The 14549-nt window shown below is 39.8% G+C and overlaps 1 protein-coding gene across 2 annotated transcripts in view; it reads left to right on the forward strand.

Moving 5' to 3' along the window:
• The window catches only part of SCAPER (S-phase cyclin A associated protein in the ER), a 149483-nt gene that overhangs the window by 115880 nt on the left and 19054 nt on the right, over window positions 1–14549 (forward strand). For both annotated transcript variants that reach the window (XM_062612238.1, XM_062612239.1), the window contains exons 27-29: window positions 103–258; window positions 8891–9128; window positions 12319–12468. In XM_062612238.1, coding sequence (XP_062468222.1) covers window positions 103–258; window positions 8891–9128; window positions 12319–12468 — 544 coding nt within the window. The remainder of the gene's footprint in view (window positions 1–102; window positions 259–8890; window positions 9129–12318; window positions 12469–14549) is intronic.

Below are 14549 nucleotides of genomic sequence, written 5' to 3' on the forward strand. Positions count from 1 at the left end.
TTGTATGGCTTGGTAGTAGAGAAGCAGAAATTACTTCTTTTGCAAAGTTACCGAAAGTAGCACAGGACTGGTTTTTTAATACCATTTTTCCTCTGTTTCTAGTTACGTGGTGAACATAGGACTGATAGACAAGCTGTGTTGCTGTTTCCTCTCTGTTCAAGGCCCTATTGATGAGAATCCCAAAATAGCAACTTTTCTCCAAAGTGCCACAGCGGTGTTGCATGGAATATGTCAACTCTGTTTTGGTGTCAATGGAAGGTAGGTGCACTTGGTCTGTCCCCTCCGATCTGTTCATCAGGCAACAGCCATTGTAACCCTGTGCCAACACCACGTTCATGGAAGTGAGCATTCCAGTGAGGCTGTTCAACACAGCCATTTGTAGTCACACAGTAATAACCAGTAAAGAAACAACACAGGAAATTCCCTCTGCTCACCCTTTCATCACCGAGTTGTAATTAGTTACCTGCACTGAGTCTTGATTCTTGTAAGTCATTTATCAGAATTGCAAGCTTCATCTCCTTTACTCATTTTTAGAGAGAGTTTTATCATTGCTAAGTGTCCGGGACTTCGAGAGGTATTTTATTATCAGCTAAAATCACCTCTTTAATTGATTTCTCTCTAGAGAAGCCTAATCCACTTCCTGTTCTTTAAAGTACCACCGTCAGGAAAGGAATTGTATTTTCTGTAAAGAAAAGTATTGCTAGATTTGTCAGGGGATTTCCTAATGCAAAATGTTAGTGTAACCTAACCAGGGTTGTGGGCAGTGAGCACAAGGTGTGTGTCTGCCACCAGATCTGGACTTCTTTAATCTACAGTGTAGGACACCCTGACACTGTGAGAGTCAAAATTTGAGAGCTTCATGGTGCACATACTAGAATCTACCACCATTGGACTGTTACACATTTCAGGGAAAAATAAGGCTGACGGAGCTTTACAATGAATACCTGAAGGGTAAAGTATGATGCTAGGGCTGAAAAAATGAAGTTGTTAAAACACAAAAACCAGAGCCGTAGGTAAGAGCTGCTGCTGGTAAGCTCGGGACACAGGCACATGGAAAAAGAACTGCATGAAATACGAGCCCGGAGAGACCATCCCAACTCACTGAAATTTCCCTTTCTGAAAGCTGCCAACATTTTGCATTCCAGGTGAGTGCTGCCAACAGTCAAATGCTTACTGAAAAAAAAAGTACTAAAAAAGAATAAAAATCACCCTTCTCTTAGTGGAATAATAGTTCTGGCTACAAGAGCGAGTAACATCATCATTGCAGTTTCTGAAGCAAGCACATGCTTCACCCAAATAATAAGATCTTTGCACCCCAAAGTGATACAGCACTGTACAAGTACTTCCTTCAAGAACATCTGTCCTTTGTAGTAGAAGAGTAATTTTGGAGGATTGAGTCAGTTACACCAAGAAGTATCTGATCTTAGTACCTGCATATACAGCAGTGCTTTGGATTTTATCCAAAGGTGCTGATTGTTCTTGATTTCCAGCTTGGATTGTTCATTTGAGCATAGAAAGAAATGAGAGGAATAAACTTAGGAGATTTCAAAACTTGTCTCTCACTTCTAGATCAAAAGCTTTCGTGTAACTGATTAGTAGGGCAGTTTAAATTAAATGTCTTTCATTGCCTGAGCCCACTCTCATTTAAGAAGTGAATGCAGAGTGTAATTCTGTCGTTACAGAAGTCCGTGGTATTCAGGGTGATTCAAATCAAGAAAGGTATTGCCAAACACAGATTAAGGTGGCAGAAACAGGGATCAAATTTATTGAATTCTTAAATATGTCACAATAGGTTCATACGTGTTGTGTGATACATGACCTGCAGCACAAAAGGCAGCCTCTCTTTATGAGGAGTACAGATGCCCCTTTATTCATGGTAAACAGTAGTAAGAGGCAATGCAGCCTATTCAGTCAGTCAGCATCCAGGATTTCTCTTTCTCCACCTCAGTTGGTACATGTTTGAGCATCAAACAAACATAGAATCATAGAACATAGGAACATGTTGTAGTATACTCCTCTGTACCTCAGAGTAACTCTGATCTTAAAGTTGTTACTGAGAAGGAAAAAGTCTACTAAGTAGTGCTCTGACACTAGGGCATGAAGAGAAGTTTTGCCAAAATACGATCAGGCTTTCACCATTCTTGGCAAAAGGAGTTTTGAATTGTTCTTTTAATACATAACCTCCTATATAGAATGTTTCCAGGTTGGGAACTTCTTTATGCTGCTCGATGAAGATCATAGAGGGCACAAAATTCATTTGTTTTTTTCTGATAGAATTGTTGCAGGCTGTTACTTGTCACCCTAAAAGTTGTCATTCCATTTTTATACACTGCTGTTTTTATACTGCGTGCAGACCTTGGCCTGCTGTGACGCTGAGTGGCACAGTGGGAAGCTGATAGGACAGCATTTGCTGGTGGCTAAAGCACCGGGACCACCTCAGGGCTCTCCAGCCATCCACAGTGCCTGCAACAATGAAATCCTTTATGAGCTAGAAATGGGCAGGCGCTGCGTGATCCTGCTCCTCTGCTCTCAGACCCCACCAGGCTGCTGTGAACTTGACTGTGACTGTAATCTGTGGTGTCCCTGGAGGACCAGAAGTTAAACAATCCAGCTCAGGTTTTAAACAAGAGATCCTGTCCTCTGTGTTAGGCCATTTGTGCAGCAGTGAAGTAGAGCTGTCAGCCTAGACTTCCCCATCTTCCTCACAAGAACATTTCATAAAACCCCTAGATTTAACAGGATGTTTCTAGGCCAAGCTCCGAGTTGATACCCAGTGCTTATTTGGACAGTTACTTTATGGAAAACAATTTTCTAGGCAGGGAAGAGATCTCTGTCAAGTACCTCCCTGCGTGTACCTCTGCATCAAGCAAGATGTCACAGTAATATTGATTATTAGAGAATAGACTTGCATTGTATTGTACATGTATCTCAGCACTAAGTGTTAAGTGAGGTCTGTGATTGATATAATTTAGATGATAAAAGTTTAAGATATAAAGAGATTTTCTTTATTCCAGTGGTAGACCTGGAAAAAAAGTCCAAAATCATGGACTTATATATAATACAGGAAAGTCTTGCTAATGTAGAAACGTAAATTGGATGATTCTCAATTTGAACATCATAAAAAGTTATTGAAAAGAGGGAATCCATTCTGAACGTACGTTATAAACATAAGGGAGGGATTTTCTTTTCATTAATGGTCAAGGTCTTTAAAAAGATTTAACTTTGATATTGATCTTCTCAAATGATCATTTTTGGTTCTGGCTAATAAATGCTAGATTGATTCTTTTAATTGAAGTTTTGCTGTGGATGTAATAGCACATTTTCCAAACACCATGTAATATCTATAAAAGATTATTTGGTGAAAACATTAATAACTTTTAACCCCATGTGAACCTTGTTTTGAGAATTATTATACCCTCATCTGTTAAGTAAAAATATGTGAGAGCTGAAAATAGAGTATTGTCCCTTGTTGTGTGTAGTGAGAAATCATAAAATGCTGAATACCGAGGTATCTGTTTGCTGAGCAGAAGGTGAACCTGACATTTGATACCTAGGTTTGAAAGTTGTGGCCATGAAAATGCGTATCTGTTTTTTGCTTACCATTAAGAGTAACAGTAGCCAGAATTGAAAACAGATACATATAACCTGAAATAAAATATTAAAAAGACTTTGTAGAGAATAACAGGGTTTATATAGCCATGTAAATCTGCTGTGCAATTTGTGTCCTATTCCAGATGTCCAGTAGCAATGTTTAGGATGAGAGCCTTGTTTTCCAGAGTTTATTATTCTAACTCAAAGCGATACAAGGCGTGTTTGGGGCCCTTGAGTCCAGAGTACACATACGAAGCATGCTTGTCTTGTAACCACAAGACAGAAAACAGTGAGCAGGCGCAGAATGCAAGGAGCATTACTAAAAATACAGCCATGCTGTCCCAGCTCTCCCTTTCCGAATTAGCAGGAGTGGAGACTAAGTAAGAAACTATATGTCGAGTCCTTCATCAGCATAGCAAGGGCCTTGCTTATATTCCTGTCTCCTCCTGTACTGCCCAGTGTTCATCAACTCTATATCCCATTTTCCCCCTCTAAGTCTCTGGAACTAAGATTTCTGTCCAAGAAGTGTAGTTGCTACTCTGTGGAGGACTTTTGTTAATGCCTTATTTTGCTTTTGGCAGTTAGTATGAAGAAACTCATCTAACCACAGCATTAATGCGAACAGCAGAAGGAAACTATCAGTAGTTAAGTGTAAGGGTTAATCACTGAGGAAGAATGTTCTCCCAAAGAGCAGTACAATGGACTAGCAATAACACAGGCACAGGAGAAAAATGAGTTGTGTGGAAGGAGAATATTGCAAATTATGTAGCTCAAATGTCCCTCAAATTATGTACTTTTTTGGGGCAGCAACTTCTTCAGAATTTTGCTGTTTCCTTGATGTGAGAAATGTCTGCAAGCTCCCTGTTCCTATTTTCTAGGAAAATAGAATATCGTAGCAAGTAAATTGTTCCTGTTACAAGTTATCTCAAACCAGTGGTGGAATACATATAAATCTGTGTCAGCAGCTAATGAAGTTGTGGATTACAAACTGCAGTGGCAGAAAGCTGCAGATATATAGGGTTTGATCCAGGAGAACAGTGGCTGTCTTGTCACAGATATGCAAGGAAGTAGGCTGATCTGTTTTCAGTTTTATTGCAGTAATTAAGATAATGTCTGTTTTGGCTGCTGGATGAAGAATCAGATGCATGTCTGCCTGAACACTGGCTGTGCTGCTCCCCCTTTCCAAGGGACAGCGGATCCAGCATCAAATTGTCATTTTAATAATCTTCTCAATTTCCATCAGTTTGTCTTTTGAAAGTTGTAACTCTTTAAGGACTGTAAGGAGCTCAGTAAACAAAGTAAAACTTGGTCTTGACGGTTTGCAGTCATCACTTCTACACAGTCCCAGGCTTCCGAGCTTGACAGTGGGAATTGGAACCAGGTCTGACAGGTGCTAAATATTTCTTTATACTCCTTTTATTATTATTTTGACATCTCTTTCTAGATAAAATAATTCAGAAGCAAGGAGAACAGATGAGAGGTTTTAAATTCTAATAATGAAATAAGAAAGAGATTATATTCTAAGCCTTTTGAAAACTCCTGTTTCCATTTGGTTCCGTGGTTTTAATCAGGAGTATCTATTTCAAATATACAAACACGATAATGTATACCCTTAGGGAGGTTTGTCTGCTTGTTAGCGCAGTCAGTTTTTAAAACAATATATTTTCAGATATAAACAGTTTGCTCATATTGAAGCTTGGAGAAATTATAGATTTATACTTGTTCTGCAGAGTTTGCTGCTTCTCATCCATGGGTATTGAGTTCCTGTTTTTAATAAATAGTGGCGTATTTTAGGCAATGAAGTACCACTGTTCAGCATCTTTCTTTGCCTCTGATGGGTATATCCACATTTTAAAGTCCTTAAACCTTTTGTTGTAAGTCATAAACCGTTTACCTGTTCCTGAGACTCCTTGGTGGCAGAAGCTGAAAATCATAATGGTAACCATAATGAAAATACTCTGCATTTCAGGAAACTTTCATTTTAAGATCCTGCAGGTTGTTTGAGCCTAATATAAATATTTGCCTGCTTTTTTTCTGTGTTAAATATAGACATTTAGTAAAGTTTGAAAGCCTATTTGCTTTCCTAGCTCTATAAACCAATGTAAAAAATCCAGTAAGTCTTGCTTCCCTTCGGTGGTTCATTGAAGGGGTTTTCTCCATCCTGACTACTTTACTTTGGCAGCTGCTACAGACACAGAGAATAAACTTCTTTAAATAGGAGAGTTAGAAGGAGGCACGTCTTTACTTACATAAAACTTGTATTTCTTACATTGTCATCGTACGATATTAAGGGGTTTTGTGGGGGTTTGTTTCAGTCTGTGCCCTGAAAGAACTGAATTTTCACTGGGCTTACCTTTAAGGTGGACTAAAAATCTGCTAAATGGATGAATATCATCTGCTAAATGCTTTTGGGGGTTGGCCTAGATGACCTTGAAGGTCCCTTCCAAACCAAACTATTCTGTGATTCTATGAAATCCACTGTTGTTCAGAGTTGACCAAAATCACTGAAAGCAGCATACACAAAGGTTCAGGCTTTATTTTCCAACATCTCATACACAGTTTTTTCTACTTTAAAGCCCCAACCAGTGTGAATAATGTCTTTTACCTTTTTATTGTAAACATTTAAGCTTAAAGTGATTATAATTGATGATTAAAACCAACAGGAGCCAGTGGCCTGTTCATATACTCATTATCTGTAATATAGGGAACATAAAAAACATTTCTAACAGTTTCTTCAATCCAGCAAACCCAGCAGACACATCTTTTTCTTTTTTGTTTAGCAGCTTTGTCTTGTGGTATAACTTCAGAATTCTTGGTCTCTTTGTGAAAAAATAAAGCTGGCATTTTGAGTTATTTTCCCATTGACTTTTTTATGTATATTTTGATTCATTCACTGCTCCAGAGCAGCACAAAATGGCAAAAGGATTTCATCCAGCAGTTTAAGCTTTTTCATATGGAATTGTTTAAAAATAATGATGGAGTGAGAGTTGAAAGCAAGCTAACTTTAACCTTTGGTAAAATTGGTCAATGTTCCCATTGCATGTAGTCACAGAAAAGTCTGTGAGATATCATACACAGTAATTAAGTTGGCGTTATCGTTTGACGATGAGCATGGGGTTTTTTTTCTGTGTTGTACTGTCGAGAAAGCTAAGATGGAAATTAGGAAGTACTGGTTGGCAAAAGGAGCTGTGCTCTCCTGGGATACTGTGGAAATAAAACGTTCTGGTTACTTGAATGTAGTGAAGTGATGGTGAGCACATTTTGGCTACTGCAAAATAAATAATTGGACATCAGAAGGTACTTTAAAGTGAGGGGTACTAAGGAGTCCGCAGACACTCAAAGCAAAGTTGTTAAAATAGTGGTCCCAGAGCTCTTAGCTCGCCCTCCTGGTTCATTCCTCACTTGCAGCCAGGCTCAAGTGCCAGCAGGACTTGGAACTATGCAGTGGGAATCTCCACAAAGGCATGGCTCACAAGGACAGGTGATGGCTCAGGAAGTGTCTGCTGACTCCATTCAGACACACTCACTTAAAGACCACAGAGCTTCAAAATGAAGATTTTGGGCACAGATTCCAGGCACAGGAAAAGAAAAGTCGTGCCATCAGTTGTTGTGCAGCTTGGTCCCACCAAAACGCGCTCAGAGCTCAAGTATTTTTTCCACGTTCGTTACGGGGTAAATGTTGGAGTTGTTACCAGTGTTATGGACCATCAGATACATGTTTGTGGTTCTTCTTTTGCAGTAGGTAAATGGCATCAAAACGTAATTTTAATAATCTTTTTTCATTTCCTTCATCTCGTCTTTTGAATGTTATTACATGTATTTGGAGAGAATCCCATGCCAGTGGCCTTCCGAAGCGCTGTCATGGCTGGTTTTGTGGCACAGTTACTTTAAGCACTGGTAAGAGTTTGGTTGGCTCAGGTGCTCATCGTGTCCCTGATCGGGGGCACAACGGCAGTCTAGTGTCAGAAAGACCCTGGTTATCAGCCTTGCTCGTGGTTTAGGACCTACTCATGCTACCTTACAGAAGAACTGTATCCACAAGAAAACACATAGATGCTAGCTTTCACGTTTGTGTGTTTCACATGAGTCTTCTTCCTTCTCCAGAAGTATTGAAGCTATATATAGCTGAAGTTAGGCCAGTACCCCGGCCTTCTCTGGGACATAGGGAATGCAGGTTCATTGTCCTGCTCTGCTTATTTCTCTCTCTCCCTTTGGTGCAGGGAAGCAGTGGTGTGCTGTTACAAATAGAAATTCTCACCGACAGCCGTTGCTTTTGGGTGAGGTTGTGCTTTTCTTACCTGCTTTTTTTTTGCCTTGCTAGAAAAAGAGAAACACCGGAACAAGGTGATGATGGCTAAAACATTATTTAGCCTCCAGAGTAGTGACAGTCTTAGTCTTCCTTAGCAATGACTGTCCTGGATCATCATCTGGATTATTCGTAATGTGAAAAAATGCAGTACAAACTATGAGGGATTGTGTGAAGTGGTTTTGAAAGCTTGAATGTGAGAATGGAAAGGGCATCCTGAGTTTTTTGTCTGTCCTGTTACCATAGATAGCAAAAAACCTTCTCCATTATTTTATGTGCATACCCAAGAAATACCAAAGAAACCTAGTTTCCATATGCACAAGCTGTGTTGGTTTGTCTTCAGTGTTTCATACTTGATTTGTGCTGTGCTTCCCTACAGTCTCCCATAATAGAATCTGACTGAAATAAGCAGCAGTGTTTTGTGAACTGCTCAACCACTTCATTCTTAAATTTCTGCAGAACTATTTGATTAAGATCATCTGCTCCTAGTAACTTACTTTGCTACCTGGGTAGGCAGTTCATTCCAGTGCCTGCAGCCTGTCACTGAGAGCAGTGAGAGCTTCCAGGGAATTCTCCCACCTCCACTGTCTGCTCTGGCAGGAAAGCAAGATGGGTGTAGGCTACTGACCTGAGACAGTTTGCATGGAGCCCCTAAAGTGCCCCTAGGCTTCCAACTTTCAAGCTGTTGAGTTTCTGCATGCTCTCATGCTGGTTCTTCTGAATCCGTTTTTGGGAGCAAACGCACTGGTATGTGGAGAAAGATACTTAAAGCTGCAGCTGCACTGCAAGCGAAGAGAGCGTGAGACGGTGTCCGCGTTATGGGAAGTATTTTCTGGAAATGCTGTGGTTTCCTGACACATTGGACAAGGTTTTGCCTGTTTTACAGTTTGCTGTTTTTCTAACATTTGGCTCACAAGAAGTGCTGCATCCTGGGCAAGTGTTCTCGCTGAGTGCTGGTCTCCTCCTTCAGATGCCTTGATGTTTCTTTGACAGATCTTGGAACATATTTGACACTACACGTCAGGACCCCACAGGACTAACGGCAGTTCTTCAGTCTACGGATCTGGTTGGAGTCCTGCATATGCTGTACTGTGTTCTTTTCCACGGGACAATTTCAGATCCAAACACAGCCAGCCCTAAAGACAGCTATGCAGCGAACACAGTTCAGGTTGCCATTCAGAGTTTACGTTTCTTCAATAGCTTTGCTGTTCTTGATCTGCCTGCCTTTCAGGTAACGTGATTTAAAACTTTGGCTTGGGGTGAAAATGTTAATTATTGCGTATACTGTTGGGCTAAGTTTTGTCTTTAAGATCTTAGTTAAACTTAGGAGTTTTCGCAATTAAATGTGTAGGTTTTCTTCATTCATAAAATTGGTTATTTCCAGCATTATATACAAATACAACCAAAAAGTGAAAAGCTAGAATATGTGAAATGTGAGTCCAGTCTGTTACTGCTTCTATTAAGAAACCCCTCACTTTTAGCATAGTACTTTCTATATTTAATAAACCCCAAAAATGTCAAAGAAAAAATCTTGGTCGGAACCACAAAATAACAGTTTTTCTAATGTGAAAAGACTTGCTTATATTATAACCACAGTTTATATTTGTCAGTACTTTCAGTGGAATCTGCATTTGTCAGTGCTTTTCGTGGCCACTTGATTTAATGTTGTAGCAGTGAAAGTGAAAATCACTTGGTATAATTTTTAATATATAAATTTAAATATTGCTATAACTATATATAGAAATATGAATGTAAATATTAAAAGTGTAGATAAAAATAGGATGTTATTGACCAAAAATTGGAAATTCAACTTTTCATAATTTTTTTATTCACAAAAAAACCTCCAAAACCATGACATTTTGAGTCTGGAGAAAGTTAAATTCTTTTCATACCTTCTTCAGCGAACAGATTTCTTGTGTAAATGAATCATTTTGTCATACAGAGAAAATACAAATGCTAGTGTATTTCTCAGGTAAACTGGTAAAGCTGTTGTATTGTTAGTATAAAACACCTGCCAAAAAGCATTGGTTTGCAAAACACGTTTAGCAGCATCAGCCTTACACAATGCATCAGAAGAGGATCCTGCTTTATTTACTATGTAATTTTTATAAGTTGTACCACACACTCCATCTGAAATACATTAAACTCAGCAAGTGCTTTGCATGAGTAAAGAATTCAGTGTAAAGTACAACCCTCTTTGAGTTTTTATGTCTTGGCTTTGATTTTTAGTACATTTAGTGTCTCTGATAACAGCAACAAGCAGTTTGCATGTAGCAGTCTTCATCTACATGGGTGCAGTTGCAGGATCCAGTCCAGTCGGTGTTTTTTATTTTAAAAGGCATAGAAAGAGTATATTTGTTGGAGTTCCCTGTAAAACGACTCTTACACACCATTAACTCCCATTTCTTTCTGTAAATCAGGGTGTGTCAAAGTAGTTCTCTTCTACAGCTTGTTTGGTACCTCTTGGTTTCAGACTGGGTGTATATTTGTTGCTGTCGATATTACAGGTATATACCAGAGAGTAAAACTTGAAATGGGACTGTTACTGCTTGTAGGGAGCTCCAGCAAAAGGCACTGCCAGAAGTGCTGCACCTGAATACCTCGAGAAGCCACTATAGATTTTTAAAATATACGCTCCAACTTAGGCTATCTGTATTTATCCCCCTATCAACTACCATTGTATCTGAGCATTTGTAACAGACCAACAGCATTAATTCCCAAATCCCATCATCTGCAGTAATTTGTTCTACATAAAATGATGCAAGACTGTGGGAGGTGTCCCTGCCCATGGCAGAGGGGCTGGAACTAGATGATCTTAAGGTCCTTTCCAATCAAAACCAATCTGTGATTCTATAAGATAGTAATTATTGCATAGGGGTTGAATTAGTTCATTGATGCAGGGCTCAGGAAGTGTCTGCTGAGCTGTCCTTCTGAATTGCAGGCACACATGTGCAGCTATCTCTTTCAGTGTATTAATGTGGTTTGTTTCTGTAATGTTAAAATATCAACACAGACCTAAGTCAGTTTGCTGTCCATTCTGACCTTGTAGACCATATCAGGGTAGCAGAGGGGAAAAGCATAGTTTGTGTATCATCTGATTATTATCTACAAGGAATAGTTTTGTCACGTAACAGTAGGACTATAGAATAGGGGTTTTTTGATTAACAGAAGAGGTCTGGTATTCTAGAGTTTGTATTAGGCCAGATGGCTCATGGGTATATATTTCATTTAATTTGACAGTCTAAACAATTGAAAGATGGTAGTGAGAAACAGCGCAGGATCCTGAGCTGATATTAATTCTGGCTAAAAAGGAAGCATAGTTTCCTTGAAAAATTAGTTTAACTTCTATACACAAACTCAGGTGCCCCTTGACCTGTTGTTATCAGGGAAGGTTAAACCCGGAGTGCTAGGTCACAGCATGTGTGGACGGCACTAATTAAATAAGGGTGGACCTAAGAACACGTAAAGCAGTAAATGGGGCTGTATTGAACATTAAGTTTTGAAAATACACTGACTTACCAGAACACTTGAGGTTCAAGATAGAAAGTACCCACAGCTGAGTCTCGGAATTGCCAAGGATCCTACTTTTGCTGGCTAGATTTGGAGTATGCTGAAGCTAAACTGTACTACCCATGGGATTTATGTGTATGTCCTTCATGCAGGCTACAAGGTATAAAATCAAGAAAACTCTCAAATGAAAGATTTTCTCACAGGCCTGCATTGCTGTTTCTTTAGAGCTGGTAGACTTGTCATGCTCATTCCTTGTGCTTTTGTTTTCCCCTTTGACCCTGCGTCGTTCTGTCTGTTTGACATGTTTATTAAATAGAGGCTGTAGGCTGCACAGATAAAATCTAATTTTGAATCTCCACGTTACAGCAATTTGCCTACTTCTAAAAAGCATCCCAAGAAGCTTTGCAGCTGAGTGTTCTCTCCTTCTGGATGTTTCTAACTTTTTTTTAATGTTTGAAAAGTCATTATTTGTTATTAATCTTTGTATTCCATTTAGAGCACGAGTTATTAATGAGAAGTGTATTTTGCTCTTCTGCAGAAATGGAGATGGTTTGGTTTCTTTTGCTTATTACGAAGAAATATTACTAGTTTTACTGGAACATATATGTCAAATGAAATAATCAACCTACTGCCACACAATGTCAGCTAAGAAGAAGCCAATTTTTCCTGTGTCCCTTTAAAATTTGAATTTATTCTTAATTTAGGGGCTTTTAATGTTGCAGTGCAGTTGTAAACAGTAAGTAATGAAAGGAAAGAGCTGGTTCTGTCCTTCTTCAACGTCATTGCAACAAAGAACATAGTCTGTACTTTGCAAAAACCAATAACCGGGTGTGATGGATGTACGTGTAATTCACACAGTTTCTGTAACATGCTGCTAGACTGTAACTTCTGTTTCTTGATCTTCTTTCCAGTCTATTGTGGGTGCCGAAGGCCTGTCCCTTGCATTTCGGCATATTATCAGCTCTCTGCTGTGGTACTGCTCCCAGCATACCTGTGAAGGATTGCTCCATGAAGTCATTATTTGTGTGGGCTATTTCACTGTAAACAACACTGATAATCAGGTAAGGCAAATGGAAAATGGGATCGGAAGTTATCAAGGGCACATTTAGTCATGGATCCTTCAAGAAAACTAATCTCCTCAGCATTGTTTTTGAAGCACTTGGGATTCTTGTGAGCACGAATACATGCAGCTTTGAAAGAGAAGCTCAGGTTGCATCTTAACACAAAACCATTCATTTTATGTGGCCATAAGCAAACCCCATGTTTTTATGTAGACAGTGATGCTGATGTTGCACTGATTTTAGCTAGCCTTACTTGCTGCCAAAAGCTTAGCGACCAATGGTTTTAATTCCAATTTAACTTCATGTTGACTTGATCAGATGGTTGTGGTACCCAAGTTTTAAACCTTTTTAAAGTCATCTAAGCTAGTCTGCCATTAAGATGTGTCCTCAGATGCCAATGTAGCCCTCTCCTTGGTAGCCAGAGCACTCATTTTTAAGCCATTCTTTTCCTAAACCAAAAAACTGTTGAACAAACAGTGGAAATCCTCATTTATCTTCCCTGATTGTTCTCCACTTCTGTCAGTGGACTCCGTGACTTCTCATATTAGCTTGTAAAATAACTCAGACACAAAACTTCACAAATACTTCCAATATTTTCATCTTACAACCCTCCGAGTTTCCCCTGATTATATGTAGCATCTCAGAGTGTATTGGGCAGGGCAGAAGTTGGCAGTGGCTCTTCGAGTATGTGAACCTGACTTTGGATGTGTAGAAACTGCGTTAATGGTGCTGACATCTGTGGTATGATTCGGTTGAATGCTGTATTTTATGAAGTTACTCATCTTCAACTCTACATACTGGTAACACCTGATTCCTGGTTGTGTTCAGCTTTTGGGGTAGGAGTTCAGGATGAGGAGCTTAGTGCTCTCAGTTAAGCTGGTGAGCAGAAGAAAGAAGCATTATAGCCTGTCAGCAAAGTTTTAGAGAAAAGCTGTCCGATAACCTTACAGTTGTTGACCATAGTTGGAACATTAGAATATCTTAACGTTGACAGTGCTGTCAGAAGTGTTATTTGATCATATAGTGTAATTATACAGTCATGTTTCTGTGGCTTCAGCCGCAGCCAGAGGGAGGATCCGGATCCTGCAACCTTCCTACCCTGTGCAGCCAATTCCCCCAAAAAATGGACAACCCTTTTTAATATGGTCATTTAGAAAACCCATGTGATAATTGCTGCCATTTTCTGATTCCCACTGCCACACCACGGGTCGTACTGGCAGCCAGAAGTGCCAGCAAACAGTATTGTCTATTCTCTGCAGTTTAAAAATGTCTTTTCTGGCACACAAGTATAAACAGATGTGATTCATTGCATAGAGGACTCGCAGCTCTAAATGTGCCAGGAATAGCGGAGCACAGGGATTTCCTACCAGCAATGTCCATCAGTGTGTTCCCTGCCCTAGGGTGAAGGTCTGGCCATGGAGTCGGCACCGTGCCATGGCAGCAGCTGGCTACGGTGGCTGCCGACGGGCAGTCAAGAGGCCAAGTGTGTACAGAATGCATTTATCTGCGGGCATGCTTCCCATCTGGCCATGTTGCAGTGCCTTGGAGTTTCCAGTCTGGGGCTGAGGTCATGTGCCATCACTAATCTGCCCCCTGCCCGAGTTAGTTTTCAAGATTAAAAGGTAGCTCTGCAGCCCTGAGAGTCAAGTTTAGGTCTTTGGTTAAACAACCGCAGTATGTTGGTACTTCCCATGCACTAAAAGCAGTCTGTTCTGGTGGTACTGTCTCAGGAGATGTCATGACCAGCTGAAGTTTTTATCCAGCATTCCTAATTAATAAGTTTTTAACTGAGGAAGTGGTATTTTGGTTTGTTGGGGGTTTCTTTTGTTTAAGAAAACATTCTGAAAATCTGAAAACCTCATTAAGGTACTTGAGAAATGCAGGGAAGGGTTTTTGATAAAAGGAAGTATTTGTCCTTTCATTGGTAGGCGAAGCAGTATGGCTTGCTTATGGTTATTAGTTTTAGGTGCTGGTAGTGTTGTGACTACCAATAAAGATGCGATGCCTTCCATGGGAAGGGAAGTGCTTCCTACTCATTCAGTTATGGTTTGGTTTTTTGTTATGTTACAAGCTTCCAATTT

Source organism: Pezoporus occidentalis, unplaced genomic scaffold (assembly GCF_034315485.1).
Source record: "Pezoporus occidentalis ecotype Australia unplaced genomic scaffold, CSIRO_AGI_Poc_V1 ctg159, whole genome shotgun sequence".
NCBI classification, from domain to species: Eukaryota; Metazoa; Chordata; class Aves; order Psittaciformes; family Psittacidae; genus Pezoporus; species Pezoporus occidentalis.